Source organism: Cebidichthys violaceus, unplaced genomic scaffold (genome assembly GCF_023349555.1).
Source record: "Cebidichthys violaceus isolate CVI_PGR_0920_01 unplaced genomic scaffold, fCebVio1.0.p SCAF_143, whole genome shotgun sequence".
NCBI lineage: Eukaryota > Metazoa > Chordata > Actinopteri > Perciformes > Stichaeidae > Cebidichthys > Cebidichthys violaceus.
This window is the reverse complement of record NW_027176311.1, coordinates 62,977-76,551: the sequence shown is the minus strand read 5'-3', so window position 1 is coordinate 76,551 and position 13,575 is coordinate 62,977. Positions and strand designations below refer to the sequence as shown.

General features: G+C 39.9%; 1 protein-coding gene across 1 annotated transcript; it reads left to right on the top strand.

The window, feature by feature from the left end:
- Positions 1–4,612: 4,612 nt before the first annotated feature.
- c7a (complement component 7a) lies at positions 4,613–12,336 on the top strand. The gene is made up of 18 exons (XM_068709332.1): positions 4,613–4,689; positions 4,878–4,939; positions 5,068–5,146; positions 5,357–5,498; positions 5,587–5,731; positions 5,813–5,951; positions 7,133–7,276; positions 7,367–7,610; positions 8,380–8,493; positions 8,605–8,771; positions 8,901–9,129; positions 9,355–9,526; positions 9,663–9,750; positions 10,128–10,260; positions 11,110–11,298; positions 11,485–11,584; positions 11,678–11,862; positions 11,959–12,336. The coding sequence occupies exons 1-18, from the start codon at positions 4,684–4,686 to the stop codon at positions 12,147–12,149; spliced, it is 2,529 nt and encodes an 842-aa protein (XP_068565433.1). The 5' UTR covers positions 4,613–4,683; the 3' UTR covers positions 12,150–12,336.
- Positions 12,337–13,575: the final 1,239 nt, after the last annotated feature.

Here is a 13,575-nt window from a genome sequence, read left to right as displayed (position 1 = left end):
CCATTTTGACCTATATGTTGGTTCTTTTCAACCCTTTTGGCTTGTGACCCCTTGTCATAGGCTTCATATCTTCACATTGCTGTTGTCCGTTGAAAAACATGTTTTTACAAAAACACCAGCTTTGCACGAAGTAAGAAAAATACAGCCTATATTAAAGCTTTGTGAAAATACATTCGTTATATTTGCCTTATACATGCAGTAGACAATTATATTGTCAACCTGCAAAAGAAAGACAAGTGATGCAGTGACAAGAGTGATGTGTCCTTCTGAAGCTCTTTCATTTTCATAGTTCTTAGATAGGAAGTAGAATTATCCAGAATTTCTGAATAAAACAGAGATTTCAGAAAAGTTAGAAACAAATAAAATAATGATATATTTTAGACCCCTAGTTTAGGGAACCACTGGCCTACAGTATGTTGTCTAACTACCTTGAACTGACAAAGTTGTTGTTAATAGCTGTTTGACGTCACAGCCTGTCAGTTCACAGCTCCAAAACGTTTTGAATATCTTTTTTATACTTATTTATAATTGACAGATGGTAGAAACAGACAGGATACGACATGATATGCAACCAAAGGTCCCCAGGAAAATCAAAGCAGGGACGTAGTAGTAGCTACAAACAGTTTGCATTTAAACCAGTGGGCCATCAGGACACAAGTATCACTTTAATGAAGAAATGTTGAGATATTGGTACGGTTTATCGTGGAGTAGAGCACATAAGCCCCGTATTTATTGACCAAGTCTGTCTCTGTCGGAGCCTCGCCGCCTGTCGTTCTCTTCCAGGGCAGATGGCGATCAAAAATGCCCTCTGAACATCATGAGACTCACAGAAGCGGCACTAATGGAGGGCACGGTCTGGTGGCCTATTGTCTGAGCCAACTGTTCTGGCCTGAAGTGCAGGGACTTGACTGTACAGTAGCGAGTCATTTAGTATTGGGTGGTCATTTCAGAAATACAGTAAATCACTTTTGCAGTCATTTCCTCAGTTTATTATGCACAAAGTCTGCATCCCTTATGCTTTGATTGTCTATTTTGACCTGGGGTGACACTGTGTAAAAGTTTTCTCCAGGTTTTTATATGTTAGTGTGGTAATAAGATCAATTCGCCTCAAAACATTAGAACAATGTAGTTCTTTAGACACCTTCTTGGATATGACGGTGTTGCATAAAATGCTATATATTCACAGTATATGGTAACAAATGATAGGGCTGAATGTTAGATAGAAGGCTCGCTTTTCCATTTACTCTTAGATGACAGTCAAGAAAGAAAATGCCATGCAATTTGTGCATTGCTCTAAAATTGCTGTACCTGGAAAATTGCTCTTGAATAAGATGCTTACCTTGAGGGAGCTTCATTTTTTTTTTTTTTTATGAATGCAGGGCTAAGTTTGTTGGCACAAAGTGTTTGTTTGAGCTTTGTATTTCTCTCTATTTTATACCTCTGCTGTTAAGGCACAGAAAATATTGTCGCATTTCCAAAAATTCCATCACCACTGTAGTAAAACTAACTTTTTTATTTTGTCTTTTGTAGCTCATTTTGAGCTGCACATTTAATTTGACGTCCTAAATTTGTGGGCAGGATAAAATTGTCTCTTGCGTGTTTCTCAAAAATGATAGACAGCAGGAATCAACGCTCACTAACACAACCTCGCCTGCCCTAAGGCTGCTGAAAAAACATTTCATCGGAACGCTCAAACTCAGTGGTATTCCCTTTCGAGCTGCCAGTATGTGATGGATATGCACAGTATGGCCTCCTGTCTGGCTGTGACAGCAGATATATACCCGTAATTAGACAGCGATGTGGATTCCACATTCAAATTTGGGAACACTTCCTCATTAAATAGCAGAAGAAACTCAAATATATGGCTGCAAGAGATGTCCCTCTGCTTGTCATGGACTTCTTCTTTCTCTCTGTCTCTTTCAACATGCGGACAAATCATTAAGATGTCCTAATAGAGCCTTAGCTATATGCAGTTTTCCTTAAAAATCGCCTCTACTTACTCACCGTATCCATTCATTTGCCCATGCCTTGAATCATATTTCAGCCATGAAGAGGAAACGGTTCTCAAATCTCTATTGCCCTCCAGTGTTTACTAGACTATATCACATCTCAATACTCATAGTTATGTGTGTCTAGTTTAGTTTTTGTTCATTGATGCTCTCAGCAAATCTCCCTCTGAACAAGTCAGAAATGACAATATACATTCATTTTAGAAAAAAACAAATGGTTTGTACTTTACTCAAAGAAAATGACATTTGCTAAATTTGCTTGTAGATGTTCAAACTTATCACGAGGAGCTCAAAAACACAAGTCTACACCGCTGTCATCTTTTGAGTGGCACACTCAATTCTACAAGTTTGAGACAGCCTTCTCAAACGCTAGACTGTCAGATTTCTGCTGACTGTTTCTCTTTCGCGCATCTAAAAAAAGTGGAACATAAAAATGTCAAGAGTAACTGCACCAGATGCTGCTGTAGTATTTTGGGCTGGTGGTCCCAGATGTGGATAACTCGTAAGGTGTTGCTCCTCCATTGCTGAGAATGATTCAAGATGCCTTTAAAATCAAGAAGCTCCCAATCCTCTTTTATTGATGCAAATATCTCAACAGATAAAGAGGAAACAGATCCTGGCAGTAGACCTCCGACACGCTGGAGGGAGTGGTCCTTAGATCACTGCTCCTTTAACTCCATTATTAGTAGTGAATGTGAACACAGATCGTGACTGATTGTCTTTAGTCCCACGGTCGCCAACCACATATCTTCTGAGCATTCTGACACTGAAATGGCATTTTTCAGACAGACAAGTGAGGAAAAATGTACTTTGTTCGAGACCTTTCTTTTGTCTCGGCAACACACACTCCGGCGGAATCTGGCAAGTAAGGTTTGCGAATGCCCGAGCTAATTTGGCATTTTTGTAATGCCAAATATGGCTGATATCTGTGTAAATATCTAATGCAAACAACATCAAATATAGATGCATTGTGCACATATAACGCAATCTGCTTTCCTCCATCTGGACGACGTTCACAAAGCTTCCAAAGGAGGTAGGGGGATCGGGGGGGGGAGAGGGAGGCGAAACATTCCATGACCATGCGCACTTAAAAGACAGGAAGTGAACACCGTTTCAAACCATTAGCAGATCTTGTAATGTGTCGTCTTTATCATAGAGCGTCTGTAGCCTACATCTCCTCCAGCATCGATGCACAACAGAGGGCCGAGAGCCGGAATAACTGCTGTTGCGAATCCGTTTAACTTTTGGAAAGAAACCAACACCATGGGGGATTACTTTGTGACTTTTTGGGGTAGCCTATGATCTATGACATTACATAATTAGGAGAATACATTTGACTAATAATATTGAAAGGGCATGATGCTTCTGGTACAAAGTAATTCATAGACTGCAGTACTAGTCAGAACTGAACTGCATCTTCCCATCAGTGTCTCCTAAATGCGAGTTATAAAACAATATGATACAAAAATCAAAGCATAGTGTGTCACAAAATGAATGAAAAATATATTAAAAAGTCATAGAATAATTTGTCACAAAGGTTGTGAAAGGTCATAGTCTAATATAACAAAAAGGTAATACAAGGGTCATGGTATTTCACAAAAAGTCAAAAATCATAAAAAGGTCAGAGTATACTGTGTACACCTACTTTTTCTACACACTTCTTTACATACTAGTCCTGTCTATCCTTTAATATCAGCTTTGTTGTCCTTGTTCCAAGCTGGGATGTCTATTTCTGTGTACACTGAGAGCGATGCAAAAAAAATAAAAATCCTTGTCTGTGTACACATACTTGGCCAATAAAGTTGCTTCTGTTTCTGTCTACATTGGTTTAAAAGTTGAGCTTGACCTTTGAAAAAGCATGAACTTTTAAGCTAACATGTGTAATGTACCATGAGGAGTCCTGGAGGGGCTGATTGGGTTGAAATTAAGGGGCACTGACCCCAACATGGCATTTCTTTCACCTATTTTCGGGACGGCCTTTTTTTTTTTCCCCCACAGCAGACAGTTTGATCTGCACGAATCACTGTCTTGATACACTTGCACAGAAACTGCACATCTGTCCTGTCTGTGAGATTGATGTACAGCATTTGATCTATTTTGCAAGGGCATTGTCGCTGCATCCTGTGCTTAGCCCTGCCCAAGATGATTGTTATTGGTTTCAAGAAATGCAAAATAGGCCAGAGCGTTTTTTTTTTTCCCCCTGCTGTACCAGAATGATAATGTGCGGAGCCGGACCTTTCTTTAGTGCTGCGGGCAACCCAGAAAATAGGTAGTAGTTATGTTGTTGTGGGCTTTTTTTGGAATGTTTTTGAAATACTGAAGAAGAAGAACAGCAGATAGAGATCCTCACTCCAAGAAGAAACTTAGTTTTTAGTTTCACAATGAGCATTTTGGCAGCTCCACAAAAATATGTTCTTTTCTTTTGTCCAAAACAAAGACCCCCCCCCCCCTCAAACACACACACACACACACACACACACACACACACACACACACACACACACACACACACACACACACACACACACACACACACATAAATCTTCCTTTCCTCTCATAAAACCCAATGAATTCCAAGGAATGTTCCTCTAAGAGTTTGACTCCCTCACTCGAACAAAACTGAGCAGCGCCAAAGCCTCTTCAAGACTCTCCTGTTTGCTGCTCTTCACTCACCATGAAGGCAAGTAGGCTTCACACTCAATAACAGGGAAATCACCAGCCTATTCTTCAGATTTCTGCAAAACAATTTGAGATTAGATTTCTGAGTATTTGAGCGTTTACTTTGTGTCCTCAGTTTACTGCTGAAACCTCTCATCTTCTCTTGCCTTCTTCTCTCCTTTCCTCTCCTCTTTTTTTTCGCTTCCTTAGAGCATTACACAACTCTTTTTAGCGGCCCTGCCATGGCTGCTATTCATTTTCACTCCAAAAGGGTAAATCTGTTAATGCTCTGCTGTTTCAACATTAAAAACCAAAAAAAATTATAAATGATACAAATGATAACGGCAATGATTATTTTGTTTCGTTTATCGAATCATTTGATTTCGATTTCATCCCCAAGGTTTTGTGTCCAGAGTGTCCATTGCCAGTGGGGGCCCTATGGTGACTGGTCACAGTGTGATGGCTGCACCAAATTACAGGTGAGGACCAATAACTCTAGCATTGACTCTAGTGCACTTCTCTGTCGAGGTAATTATTAGCACAACTTAAAGTTAAACACTTTATAGAACGACGATAAAATACACATTTTACGAGCAAGATTTTTTTTTGTTTAAATGATGAAGATATCTTTTTTTTTTAATGCTTGTTAGTATATATTTTTTTCATATTTCTTTGTCACATTGTCACAGACAAGAAGCCGAGCTATGGCCGTCTACGCTCAGTTTGGAGGGAACCCCTGTGATGGGGGGCGGACTGAGACCAGGTCCTGTGAAACCACACAAGGCTGCCCTCTAGAGGATGGATGCGGTGACAGGTTTCGCTGTCGATCGGGTTAGAAAATAATCTCTGCTCACTTCCATACGCATACAGAATGAAATAACAATCACAGAGCTGTTTTGTCTGTCTTCCGGACCCACAGGGAAGTGTATCAGCAAGTCTCTGGTGTGTAACGGAGATCAGGACTGTGAGGAGGACGGACATGACGAACGCACCTGTGACATTGATAGACACATTGTATGTCTACAGTCAACTCTCCCGCCTCAAATTGACCAGCTAGGACTCGGGTAAGTGACCAATCATCTGTGCGCCCAAACACCAACACAGAAGCACGTGCCACATGCTTAACATCGGGATGCTTTCTGTAGGTTTGATGTGGTGTCAGGGCAGCGGAGGGCCTCTGTCATCAACACAGTGAGCTTTGGGGGACAGTGTCGCACCATCTACAGCGGTGTCCACAATGCTCTCTACAGACTGCCCCTCAGTACCACCCAGTACAGCTTCATGGTTGGTCACTCAGGACACATCTAGAGTTGCAATTAATAGTGATGCTCCTCTTGGAGTCCTCTCACTTTTTACTGTGAAGGTACCCTGCAGAGTTTTGATTGTTCATGACCACAGCTTTTGTTTTCTCAGCATCCGTAAGGCCTATAAACACGTGACAATATGTTCTACCTGATTTGTAAAGCACTTTTTTAATCTATTCTTCTTTTCCTCTTTGTATAGGTGCATTCATATCGATGCATTTTATGATCTGGTTCATTTTTGGCAAACTAAAGCTTCTCGACTAAAGTTGCGACAAGAATAAGATAAGATAAGATAAGATAATCCTTTATTAGTCCCGCAGTGGGGGAATTTACAGGATCACAGCAGCAAAGTGGACAGTGCAAACAAGGTACATGGTAAAAAACCAGAGCAGCAAGTATTATAAATAGTAATAAACAGTAAAGAATATCAACTACGTAAATAAAGTACAAAAGTCCACAATTGCTAAATATAACTAAAAAAATAAAAATAAAAATATTCTATATACAGACAGAGTATGTGGCGATGGTTGAGCCTCCAAGGACAAGAGATTCAAAGACATGACTTGTCGCTGAGTTAGATGACCCAACCATCCACAATGACCCCAGTAACACCTGGTATTAACATGTGATCTGTATCTGGAAATATTATCTGGAAAAATGACATCTTTGCTTTACATCCGGGTGTCAATGAGCGTTCACTTTACCTCTGTCCTCGGATCTCCATGCAAATCAGTTAATGGTGCGTTCCAAGTCAAGCAAAGCAATGCCACGAATGGGCGTCATTCATTTCTAAATCAGCTTTTGCTTTAGCTTCTGGGTGCGTTTACCTTGTTCAGGTAGGACAAACAGATACAGTTTGCATGTTTGTTCCAGGTGTAAAGGGGGTAAATGTGAGAGAATAACAACGCTGCCTCAGCTCATTCTACCACAAAGGTTGCTTAGTTTTAAGTGTTATAACCGATGCCGCAGATTGGTGAAGTCTTGTGGTGTCAGACCTTCTGTGAATGCTGGACATTTAGTGGTGAAATCATTACTTACTTACACCACAGGGTACCTTTGAAGACTCAAGATCTTCAGTTTCTGTGCACATTTATTTCATCTTCTTAAGATTGGGTGCTTTAAATTGTTAAATTGACATTGTGAAACCTGTGCTGTTCTCAGGTTAAAGTTCAGAATGACTTCAGTGATGAGATGTACACCAGTAAATGGCACTATGCGAAGGACATTGTCAACAGAGAGACAGTGACCGGGACCACGACAGGATACAACACATATGACTATCACGAGACACAGGACAGGACCCAGGTGCGTGTTGAATCTGATCATGTGTCACTGTAGGAAAAGGAAAATCAAAACTTGAAAATGAAACTTACTCAGGGTTATTATTCCTTCCAGAACCAAAAGATATTGGTTCTAAAGAGCGACATAGAGGTAGCCCAGTTCCAGAGCAACTCTCATCAGTACCTCCCGCTATCGGAGGAGTTCTGGAAGGCACTGGTTAAACTCCCGTCGGTCTACGACTACGCTGCCTACAGGAAGCTTTTACAGAGGTTTGGAACACACTACCTGTCTGAAGGAAGCCTTGGAGGCTCCTTTAAGATCATCGTCAAGATTGATGAAGAAACTGAAAAGCAGATGGGTGAGGACTCAAATATCATCAGCAGCTTCATGGTATGCCTGAATCAAAGAATAGTGAATCTTCAGGCGCCTGACAAATTCAGCATGATTTTGAGAAACTTTCATTTCCATTATGGAACATAACGGTAAGAAACCACCTTTTACATACTGGTGGTTGACAATCATATTTATTCTAATGGTGGCTAGTTGTCTTTTTAATTTGTATTGTGTTGTATTATATATGAAAGTGACAAAAATAAAAAAAATAATAGAACTAGATAATGTTGTTCACCATTGACACAAATGGCTAAATTATATATTTGAAATATATATTTTAGGGAAAACATCATCGGAATGTTTTTTTCCCTGAATACATTTCATAACAGCAAATAACCTACTCTAGAAATACTTTTATTTTGCTTTTCTGAAATGTGTTTTGATATTTGCAGCAAAATTTGAATAAATAGGCAATATTCAATTTGTTTCTTGATGCATTTAGAAATGAAAGGAGCACCAGACTATTTTAAATTGTCTTTTAAACGCAACATGACACTAACAATTTTCAGGTCACATAGAATTTCCAAAATAACAAATAATAAATTAAAGTTTTTTAATGTTCAGTGGTTAAATGCAACCATAAAAACTGTGGTTGGATGCAAGTGTATTAGTATTAGAAATATTAGTAGTTTTTTTTTCAATTGTCAATCTGATTAATTACCACTGCCTCAATCCTGCTGTTCATTTCTGACACTGACTTTTGTTTCTCTTTTTCCTTTGATTTTGTTTCCAAGTCCGCACGAGCTATCAGAAGAATGAATGTGAAAAGACTAAACGTTGGGTTTTTATAATCCCCATCTACAAAACGGTGTGCCATCGTGATCAAGAGCAAAACAGAGATTCCAGTGGTACAATTTCATTGTTAATACTAACAAATACAAACATACCAGCCTCTGAAATCACTTGCCTTTTCTGAATCATTCTGTCATCCTTCATCTCTGCAAACCTTTTCAAAATAGGAAGTTCCAGTAGCAATTCTGTGAAAAAAGTGAACGTGGTGGGAGGAGGCATCCAACACATCGCAGCACTGCAGAGCATGCGTCTCTCTGATCCAAACAGGAACTGGGAAATGTTCTCAAACTGGGCCGAGTCTGTCCGATCTTTTCCAGAGGTCATAAAACAAACGGTGAGGGAGAGTAAAAGAAGCATTTTGAACTATAAAAGCGTGAACGTAATGTTGGATTCACATACAGTATACGCATTTAAGTCGTCTTATCAAATAACACAACGCTCCGTCGCTCTCTTGTTCCGGCAGCTGCGGCCGCTGTCGGAGCTGGTGAAAGAGGTTCAGTGCGCCGGGGTGAAGAGACTCTACCTTCGCAGGGCCATAGAGCAGTACCTCACCGAGAGCGACACCTGCCGCTGCCGGCCCTGCAGAAACAATGGCTTGGTTGTCATGGCTGGAGATAAATGCGAATGCATCTGTAAGCCTGACACATCAGGACAGGCCTGTGAGCATGGAAGTGAAGTGGAGGGTCAGCAGGGTGGGTGCTACGTATTTTTCGGCAGGTTTCTTTACAACTGCTGTCACTTTGGTCTCAAGGTGGTTTGATATGTTTGAAAGGAATTATTTGACATTTTTGGTAAATAGGCTCATTCAATTCCTTTCTGAGATAATGAAGAGATGAATTTATTGGATAATATCACACAGACGGCAATATGTTCCTCACTTTCTCCCTCGTTCTTCCTTTCTGTTTCTGCCCATTAAGGAGTGATCCACGGCAGTTGGGCCTGCTGGTCAGCCTGGTCATCGTGCTCTGGGGGTCGAAGGTCAAGAACACGTAGCTGCTCTAATCCCACTCCTCAGAACGGGGGTCAATCATGTATCGGAGAACCCACTGAGGCGTCTGACTGTGAAGACCAAGACCTGCAATACTTAAAGTCAGAGCGAGTTTAAGTTTCATTTTTTGCAACACTATTGTAACAGGCACCAGGGTTCTCTGCATCGAAGGAGGTTTCACAACATCCAACGTCAACGCTTTGCAACATCTTGATTTTATTATTCATTTGTTTACAGAACAATGGAGCCTCTTTGCTTTGACCAAACTCTCCCAGCAAGTCAGACGTGTGGAAACCCGCCTGTTCTAATCAACGGCTACATCCTGGTGAAGATTAAGCCAAACATCTACATACCGTACATAACAAACTATTGAAAAGAGTGAATATTTCCATGGTCACACTAATTGATTTTCAAGTTTGGGGTCACTATGTCCAAGAAGGGCACAGTTTAGTCTTACTCCTCATATATATATATCTATATATATATAGATATATATATATCAGTCAGCCTTTTGTGTATGTGAAATTAAATATTTCATGTGCATCCAGTAAAGGGAAATGAGCCTGGCTCAATGACATGGAGTCACATTTGGGTATTTATATTTTAGTTCCTAATTTCTGTTCCTTTGTAAGAGATCTGTACTTAAAATCAAAACTGGAAAAATGGAACTTAATACCCTTCTTGTCACCGCCTGCTCCACAGGTCCCTAAGGACATTTACCTTGTGGGTAGTATGGTTGAGTACACCTGCACTGGCAGTTTTTATCTCGTTGGTGACAGCATCCTAGAATGCACTGCTAACCGAACCTGGTCTACCAGCCCTGGACTGTGTACAAGTGAGTACCTATAACAAAGGTAAGGATAATCCTACTTCAATAAGGACTCCATTGTGGATGTATAAAGAAAAGTGGATACAGTGTCCGAGCTGACGCCCCATTCATTGCTATCTAAGTTACTCAGTGGTTCACATAGCAATAAAAAGCTTGACTTCCGATTACAGAATTTAGTTGAAAATACCCAGATTTCCCGTTGATCTTTGGCATCACTGGGCCCATAGAGCAAGCGCAATAGCCTCAACCCCACCTCCCAGCCCTCGGTCCTGCCTCGTTCTCATCCACATGAACGGAGGAAGTCATAACTCTAGATTTCGCGACCTGAAGATTTAAATGACAGCTATTCAAGTGTTCGTACAGGGAAGTTAATTTACCTAAAAACATTATCCACTGAGATACGTCTCTCCCAATCTACATCTAACGGGAAAAGTGTTTTTTGGGCCTGGCATCACCTTGAAATTGTAATTCCACCGTTTTAAATTTGCTTCAAAGCCTGGCGCTCTTACTGGGGGCTTGGTCTCTATGGGTAATACTCTCCGTCAATCAGGAGCATGCATTCGCCCACTGACATTTTGCATAAGCGGAGCCAGCCAAGCAGGATGTGACTACCTGAATATGTGAGGACCCAGTATATAAGGCAGCAGTTTAGCACCGGGGTATGCTGCCTTATACACCGCACACGTTAGGGGTAGATATTCTACACCTGCTGCGAATGATGATTGTGATAACTTTGTTCGTGATACCTTTAGAGTCCAGCAGAGGGTGGACCCTGTGTGGCTTAGAACCAAAGTTTAACATTTACGATCACAATGAAGTACAGCGTTACTCCGTTGAAGTCCGCTTTTCTTTCAGTCTCCAGGTGCAGCATTCAGTCCCTCTCCGATGGCGTCACAGCCTCTCCTTCAAAGCAGGTCTATGGCATAGGGGACACAGTCACCTTGTCCTGTCCGGCAGGTAGACAGCTGCTAGGAGAACCGACGGTTATATGTGACCCCAGTCTGCATTTTTCACCAGACCCAGCAGGCATCAAATGCAGCCCAGGTACATTTCACTTCAAGGTGTACAGGCCTTTTAGTCATCTAACAGACTGCTTGTGAACTGCTGTGTAACGAGATGTGATTGTGCCCTACTTTTCATTCATTCTTTAATGTTCCATATACTATAATTTTCCTCGTTGCATCCATGGATGTCAGCAATGTGGAAGAATGATTTGTATGTATCCCACAGTCGATACACCGCAACAACGCAGCTCTCCTGCCGTGCAATGTAAACCGTGGGAAAAGTCTTCCAGAGGAAAATGCGTTTGCAAAATGCCTTTTGAGTGCAGGTATGTTTCATCACTTTGTCCACGTGACATTTTGCAAATCGGCCGGATTTCAATAATTCTCTCCTTCCTGTGGTTGTTGTGTTTGTCCACCAGTTTGTCTCTGGAGGTGTGCGCCACTAATCCTGTGAAAAGAAAATCAATCCTTCTGAATGTCTGCAAAATGCTTGCTCTGCAGTGTATGGGGAAGAACCATACTATAGCAGAGGACAGCACATGCAAGTGGCCGGAGCGCAACACAACAGGCTGCATCAACTGTCACATGTGGGAGACCTGTGACGGTAGGGACGTCTAACAGTTGCAAACGATCAACGACAACGTACAGGATTTGCAGTTTGTAGTAATTGATCCCATTTGTCTTCACTCCATTCATTCAGATCAAACCAACACGTGTCAGTGCAAGGACTCTGCAGATTGCTTGACCCCGGGATTAAATGTGTGTGTAAAAATTGGGGAGGATGCAACCTCAGCGTCTCAGACCATGAGCGAGTGGGAAGCAGGACTACGGAGATGCAAAGGAGAAACGCTGTCGGTTGTCAGTATCCTGCCTTGTACTGCCGAAGATTGACCGCATGACTTTAAATCTTAACACAGTAATCCTCTATAACACTCTCAGCACTCTTTTCCGGTGAATTAGCATTGTATCAGATGTTACCGCTTCACCAGAATTGATAACGAACATCGTTATGCATGTATAAAACCATAAATGTAAAACTGTATCAAAACAACGAATAAATAGCAAAATGGTAAATGGACCTGATGAAAATGTATTCTAGCTGGTTGCCCTCTCAAGGTGTGAGTGCATGTGTGTCTGAACCTGCCTGTAAACTGTGTGACACCAGCTAAATGTCATAATGTAGGATGCCATAAAAAGGTCGAAATGGTCATAGTATAATATTCCATATAAATGTCATGAAAATCATAGGATAGTATGCCATAGATATCAGATTAAAAGGCAAAATACAGTATTGTATGAAAATGGCAGTTTAGTAAAACCTTTCATGAACAAGTCAGAGTATAAAATGACATTAATCTTGTAATAAAATTGTTATCATTTGTTAAAATGATATACCATGAAAATATATATAAAAAAAATAATTATATACCATGAAAATCTCATAAATAGACACAGTATAGTATGCCATAAAAATGTCAAAAAGGATGATAATATGGCATAAAGAATGTCAAAGTGTTATTAAAGTATGGCATGAGTCTCATTAAAAAGTTAGTATTCTATTAAAATTGTATGAAAATGTCATAGTATAGTTTGCAAACTATTTGTCATAATAGTCATCTTATAGTATACCATAAAAAGTTGTTGTAAAGTATGTCACAAAAAGTAAAATATATAAAATAAATATCATAAAAAGTCAAAGTATAGTATGCCATATGAAAATCACAAAGTTCATATGAAGTCATTAAAAATGTCATAAAAAATAATTGTATAGTTTGCCATGAAGATGTTTGAAAATGTCATGGTATTGTATTCCATAAAGAAACTATTTACATAGTGTGCCATCATAAATGTCATGAAATGAAAAGCCATTGGATAATAATGGCTGTACGTAAAGTCACAGTATACTATGTCATAATGATGTCATTAAAGTGTCATAGTCATAATAGTATAGCATGTCAAAAAAAAGTCATAGTAAAGTATGTCGAAAAAAAACGTCACAACGTGCATGTTGAAAGAAATAGTAAAAATGTCACAAAGTCAAAAAAGTATTTAGAAATAAGTCATTAAAGAGTCATAAAAAGTCATAGAGTATTATTTTGAAAAAAGTTAGAAAAAGTCAAAATATTGCACGTTGCAAAGTCATAGCATAGCATGTAAAAAGCCATTGAATAGTAAGTCTTCAAAAGTCTCAAAAGTCATAGCATAGCATGTCAAAAAAAGTTACCAAATATTATGTCGAAAAAAGTCATAGTTTATTAAGTAAAAAAAAAGAAGTCATTGTATAATTTGTTGAAAAAAGTCATAGTGTAATTTATAA

Excerpts from the sequence above, each read along its gene's own strand:
- c7a (XM_068709332.1), top strand. Across the intron at positions 11,585-11,677 it reads AAAATGCCTTTTGAGTGCAG|TTTGTCTCTGGAGGTGTGCG; the intron begins GTATGTTTCATC and ends TTTGTCCACCAG. Across the intron at positions 11,863-11,958 it reads CATGTGGGAGACCTGTGACG|ATCAAACCAACACGTGTCAG; the intron begins GTAGGGACGTCT and ends CCATTCATTCAG.